Here is a 6,531-nt window from a genome sequence, read left to right as displayed (position 1 = left end):
CTTGGTGCAGATGGTATAGCTGTTAGGTTGGCATATTGCCACCCACTTTGTTTGAAATCTAGCATTTTCTCCTACTTGCAATTGGAGTGACTGTCATTCTTTCGATAGTATTTCTTCTGTGTTGGTATCCTGATAAACCCAGGGCCAGCGCAACCCATTAGGCGACCTAGGCGGTCGCCTAGGGCACTACAATTTGGGGGGCGGCGACCGCGGCGGTATTTTGTTGGCGGGACCTTCCGCCACCTCTGTGGGGGGCGGCATTTCGGGGCAGGACCTTCCGTCGCCTAGGGCGGCAGAAAAGCTGGTGGCGCTCCTGGGTAAACCAGGACCTTTTAATATCTAAATCAGGGTTAACGATCTTTGTTGGATGTTGGCACTAAGGTTTTGTCCTAGTGCCCATGGATCTCTGAACCAGTGATTCTAATAAGGTGTTGTTACGTGTGATATATATATATAGCTAGAAGTTCTTTGCTATTTGTATGCACTTGAGCTGGTCAGAAATTGTTCAATGAAATCGAATTCTGATGGAAAACGCTGTTTCATCAAAACCACAGTGTTTTGTGAAACCAGGTCAGATGCAACAACAACTTTGTCAGAGACAAATATTGCAGCCCAGCAGTTACGGCACTGGCCTGGGAAATGGGAGGCCCAGGTTCAAGCAGAACTGAGCAGAGACTTGAATTTGGGTCTCCTGTGTTCTAGCCCAAACCAGACCAGAGTGTCACTTGTATCAAAATGAAATTTTTTTTAGAAACTTTGAAATGTTTCACTAATAAGAATCGTCACTTTCAAGCCAGTCCTATGATTGACGTTTCTACTGACCCATCCCACAGTATGTTTGGTGCTGTAAATGATACTAAACAAAAAAAGACTGACTTGGAGAGCTGACAGTCTAGAAACACTCAACACCATATTTTTTTTTAAAAAAAGCAAAACCAACATCAGAAAATTCTCTTGGTATAGAAATTTCAGAGCCAGGAGAAAACATTGCAGTGAGAACTTCAAAGGATGATGCCTGACATTGATAAGGGGGGGAGGGGAAGACTAGTAAGCTAGCTTTGTGGAATGTTTTGTTCTGGTTCGTTTGTTTGTTTGCTTCTTTTTGGGGGGGGTCTTCCTATTCTAGGAGGTATTAAGATAATGAAAATAAACTCTATAAAAACCAGTAGCCCAGTACAGGCAGTCCTCACCCATTTCCTTCAAGGCTATGGAGAAAAATTTCTGGAGAAAATTGAATGTACACCAAATTCAAAACTTTCTCTCCAGCTCAATGAAAATTCATTTCAAGCTGGGTTTGGTGCTAGTCCTGCTCCCCCAGCATTTACAGATCAAAATGTTTCTAGGGTTCTTACTGACAAAACAGTATTCTTCAGTTTCTAACGTGTGTCTTTTTATCCTGTAAAAAATAAGTGAATTAAGTTAATTGCTAACCAGACTTCAAACGAAATTTCTGTAAATCAGTGAAGGAGAGGAATAGTAGACCATATTCTATGTAAGGACAACTCCATTCTGGTTATTTTCCCCCCCCCCCCGCCCCCCTCAGTTCCCATAATCTATTGCAATGCTTCTGTACGGAGACAAAAAGGCATAATCCATACAACACTATCTCATTTATCTCAACCTCACCTATTGGAAGCTCATTGTTTGAAAAGTTCCTGATGTTAGTGTTTGTGATATGACACTTATCAGCTTAGTGATATTCGGTAATGGAGCTGGTTGACTTTCCTGGTGGCTGGCTGACTCAGCAGGACACGAAGATGCTTCTGGCTAAAAAGCTCAATAGCACAGAATGGCAAAAACACTTTCGCTCACAGTTGCAGAACTGGCTAGCCTCTCTGAGGATACTGGCCAACAGGCTTTGAAGTCTCTGCTCAGGGTCACAAACTTCAAATTCTTCTAAGCCTGATTATCTGAAACCCCAGTTACTTTGGGTGTCCCCTGAGATCTCTGGTTGATTGAAGTTTATAGCATAATATCATACATTTATATGGTGCTTTGGAGGATCCTATGAGATAAAATTTGCCCGGAGCTTTATGTGCTGCACTTAAATGAAGGGAGGTTGGCAGCCACGTGGATAGCACTTTGCACAGCGAAGGGGAAAGTTTGGCACAGGACACCAGGTTAAACCGCTAGAACATAAGAATGGCCATACTGGGTCAGACCAAAAGTCCATCTAGCCCAGTATCCTGTCTTCTGACAAAGGCCAATACCAGGTGCCCCAGAGAAAATGAACAGAACAGGTAATCATCAAGTGATCCATGCCCTGTTGCCCATTCCCAGCTTCTGGCAAACAGAGGCTAGGGACACATCCCTGCCCATCCTGGCTAATAGCCATTGATGGACCTATCCTCCATGAATTTATCTAGTTCTTTTTTGAACCCTGTTATAGTCTTGGCCTTCACAACATCCTCTGGAAAAGAGTTCCACAGGTTGACTGTGTCTTGTGTGAAGAAATACTTGCTTTTTATTTGTTTTTGTTTTTTTGGTTTAAACCTGCTGCCTATTAATTTCATTTGGTAACCCCTAGTTCTTGTGTTATGAGAAGGAGTAAATATCACTTCCTTATTTACTTTCTCAACACCAGTCATGATTTTATAGACCTCTATAATATCCCCCCCTTAGTCATCTCTTTTCCAAGCTGAAAAGTCCCAGTCTTGCTAATCTCTTCTCATATGGAAGCTGTTCCATACCCCTAATTATTTTTGTTGCCCTTTTCTGAACCTTTTCCGATTCCAATATATCTTTTTTGAGATGGGGTGACCACATCTGCACGCGGTATTCAAGATGTGGGCATACCATGGATTTATATAGAGGCAATATGATATTTTCTATCTTATTGTCTATCCCTTTCTTAATGATGCCCAACATTCTGTTAGCTTTTTTGACTGCCACTGTACATTGAGAGGATGTTTTCAGAGAACTATCCATAATGATTCCAAGATCTTTTTCTTGAGTGGTAACAGCTAATTTAGACCCCATCATTTTATATGTATAGTTGGGATTATGTTTTCCAATGTGCATTACTTTGCATTTATCAACATTGAATTTCAGCTGCCATTTTGTTGCCCAGTCACCAAGTTTTGAGAGATCCTTTTGTAACTCTTTGCAGTCTGCCGGGGACTTAACTATGTTGACTAGTTTTGTATCATCTGCAAATTTTGCCACCTCACTGCTTACCCCTTTTTCCAGATCATTTATGAATATGTTGAATAGGACTGGTCCCAGTGCAGACCCCTGGGGGACACCACTGTTTACCTCTCTCTCTTCTGAAAACTGACCATTTATTCCTTCCCTTTGTTTCCTATCTTTTACCCTGTTACCAATCTATGAGAGGACCTTGCCTCTTATCCCATGACAGCTTACTTTGCTTAAGAGCCTTTGGTGAGGGACCTTGTCAAAGGCTTTCTGAAAAGCTAACTAACTATATCCACTGGATCCCCCTCGTCCACATGCTTGTTGACCCCCTCAAAGAATTCTAGTAGATTGGTGAGGCATGATTTCCCTTTGCAAAAATCATGTTAATTCTTCCCCAACAAAATATGTTCATCTATGTGTCTGACAATTTTGTTCTTTACTATAGTTTCAACCAGTTTGCCCAATACTGAAGTCAGGCTTACTGGCCTGTAATTGCCGGGATCACCTCTGGAGCCCTTTTTAAAAATTGGCTTCACATTAGCTATTCTCCAGTCATTTGGTACAGAAGCTGATTTAAATGATAGGTTACAGACTACGGTTAGTAGTTCTGCAATTTCACATTTGAGTTCCTTCAGAACTCTTGGGTGAATACCATCTGGTCCTGGTGACTTCTTACTGTTTAGTTTATAAATTTGTTCCTAAACCTCCTCTAATGACACCTCAACCTGGGACAGTTCCTCAGATTTGTCATCTAAAAAGAATGGCTCAGGTTTGGGAATCTCTCTCACATCCTCAGCCGTGAAGACCGATGAAAATAATTCATTTAGTTTCTCCACAATGGCCTTATCGTCCTTGAGTGTTCCTTTAGCATCTCAATCGTCCAGTGGCCCCACTGGTTGTTTAGCAGACTTCCTGCTTCTAATGTACTTAAAACATTTTTGTTCTTTAATGTAATATATATAAATAATTTTTTTAAAAAGACCTTTTATGTCTATGTACAGCAGACCAGGAATCATGTCTTTTGAGGTCTCCTCCAAAAGACTTCACACTATAACTTCATAGTGCTCCATTTATCCTCTTCAGAAGGATGAAGAACTAGGGGGCACAAATAGGATTGTATCCATAAAGTTAACTTGTTCTGTTGTAGTGTATTGCAGGCAGTGATTTGAGGTTTGGTGCGTGATAACATACCTACCATTATCAGTTCTTTCTGTTTGAATCAGACAATTAGAATTCATGGATTACACAAATCGGCTATTTTAGTACAGAGCTAAAATATGATCTCTTAGCAGCATGAAGAGCTTTGGAGGAGTGACAGAAGGTATTGTTGCCCCTTCTGACACCAGTGTCTTCCCAACCCCACCCCCACCCCCCGCTGGGTGAAGCAGAATTCTGGGACCTTTATGGCTACTTGTAGTGACAGTGTAAGACAATGATATGCCAACAAGCTGTGAAACAGTTACTGTAGCCCATAAATATTCTGCCATTGTATGTCTTATATCACAAGTTTTATGGCATTGATTTCCTAATCCATGATTTAGAATCATTTGGTGTATTAATTTTGTCTTGTTAGGTCAAAGGATTCAAACGAGACAATGGACTGGGGAACATTGCAGGCCATTTTAGGAGGTGTAAACAAACACTCCACCAGTATCGGAAAGATCTGGCTCACCATCATGTTCATTTTCCGTGTTATGATCCTTGTGGTGGCTGCGGAGGAAGTCTGGGGAGACGAACAAAATGATTTTGTCTGCAACACTCTGCAACCGGGATGCAAAAATGTTTGCTACGACCACTTCTTCCCCATCTCTCACATTAGACTGTGGGCCCTTCAGCTCATCTTTGTCTCGACTCCTGCACTTCTGGTGGCCATGCATGTTGCGTACAGAAGGCACGAGAAGAAAAAGCAGTTCAGAAAGGGAGGGCAAACCTGTGAATTTAAAGACATTGAAGAAATAAAATCACAAAGATTTCATATTCAGGGTCCCTTGTGGTGGACCTACACCAGCAGCATATTCTTCAGACTGATCTTTGAAGCCCTCTTTATGTATGCGTTTTACTTCATGTACAATGGCTTCCGAATGCCACGCCTAGTGAAGTGCAACGCATGGCCTTGCCCCAACACAGTGGACTGTTTTGTTTCTCGACCCACTGAAAAGACAGTGTTTACTATTTTCATGATTGCTGTGTCTGGTATTTGCATTTTGTTAAATGTGGCTGAATTCTGCTATCTGCTGATAAAAGTTTTCCTCAAAAAGTCTCGAATAGCACCATCTCCAAGACATCACCCCAACCATGAGACTAAAGAGGAAACTAAACAAAATGAAATGAATGAACTAATATCTGATAGCTGTCACAACACAGTCTCAGGATTTCCAAGCAGCTAAGGTGATGCAAATGTGAGGAGTGACTCGGTGTGGAGTGAATATTCCTCTTACAAAACTGCAAATGAAATCAGCTACATTAAACAATAAAGTGGGGTGAAGGTTTAATATGTAATGTCAGGTGGGAATTAAATACCTAGCTCAAAAGAGTCAAAGCAGCATAAAAATGTGAACAGTATATAAGGATTAAATAGGAAACTGTCTCCATAAGAATATCCTTAACAAGGCAACTATGACAAGCGGAAACTCACTAGTACCTCCGGGCTAGAGTCACAGAAGGGAGTTAGGCAACACCTAGGGACCCTGCTGCCAGTGCAATTCACAGTGCATAGGGAGAGTTAGGTGATCAAGAAGAGGATTCTCAGGCTAGGTCCACACTACCCGCCTGATTCGGCGGGTAGAGATCGATCTTCTGGGATCGATTTATCGCGTCTCATCTGGACGCAATAAATCGATCCCAGAAGCGCTCCCCCGTCGACTGCGGAACTCCTGCTCGCCGAGAGGAGGAAGCGCTGTCGACAGGGGAGCTTGCCTGCACCGCATGGACCCGCAGTAAGTAAACTTAATTCGATCTAGGAAATGTCGACTTCAGCTACGCTATTCTCGTAGCTGAAGTTGCGTTTCCTAGATCAATCCCCCTCCCCAGTGTGGACCAAGCCTCAGAAGCCTGAATGCTGAGCGGGGAGCTGCCTAAGCTAGTCAGATGTGAAATGCAGAGGAAAAGGGCAGGGCTTAGGTGCCTAAGCACCTTTGAGGATTTGGACCCTACCTCCATTTGGGATTCTTGGCCCTGAACCCTCTCCTGGAGTTAGGTGCCTAAGCCAGGTCAGACCTTTTTCATCATGAGCGCAAGACAGAACCCATTATAGCCAATTGCCCAGCAGGGTTAAGGCACTCACCTGGGACATGGGAGACCTGTTTTTTTTTTTTTTTAAATCCCTGCTCTGCCTGAAGTCCCCTGAAAGGTGGGAGACCTGATCAGGTAAACATCCTCACCAGTGGGCTGTAGAAT

General features: G+C 42.6%; 1 protein-coding gene across 1 annotated transcript in view; it reads left to right on the top strand.

Moving 5' to 3' along the window:
- LOC112118415 (gap junction beta-6 protein) overlaps positions 1-5,877 on the top strand; it is a 14,660-nt gene extending 8,783 nt beyond the window's left edge. The window contains exon 2 of the mRNA XM_026653410.1: positions 4,709-5,877. Within this exon, the coding sequence (XP_026509195.1) occupies positions 4,731-5,522 (792 nt within the window). The 5' untranslated portion in view covers positions 4,709-4,730 and the 3' untranslated portion in view covers positions 5,523-5,877. The remainder of the gene's footprint in view (positions 1-4,708) is intronic.
- The last annotated feature ends 654 nt before the right edge of the window (positions 5,878-6,531 follow it).

This window comes from Terrapene carolina, unplaced genomic scaffold (genome assembly GCF_002925995.2).
Source record: "Terrapene carolina triunguis isolate 2854851 unplaced genomic scaffold, T_m_triunguis-2.0 Scaffold138, whole genome shotgun sequence".
NCBI lineage: Eukaryota > Metazoa > Chordata > Testudines > Emydidae > Terrapene > Terrapene triunguis.
This window is presented reverse-complemented; position numbering and strand designations above follow the sequence as displayed.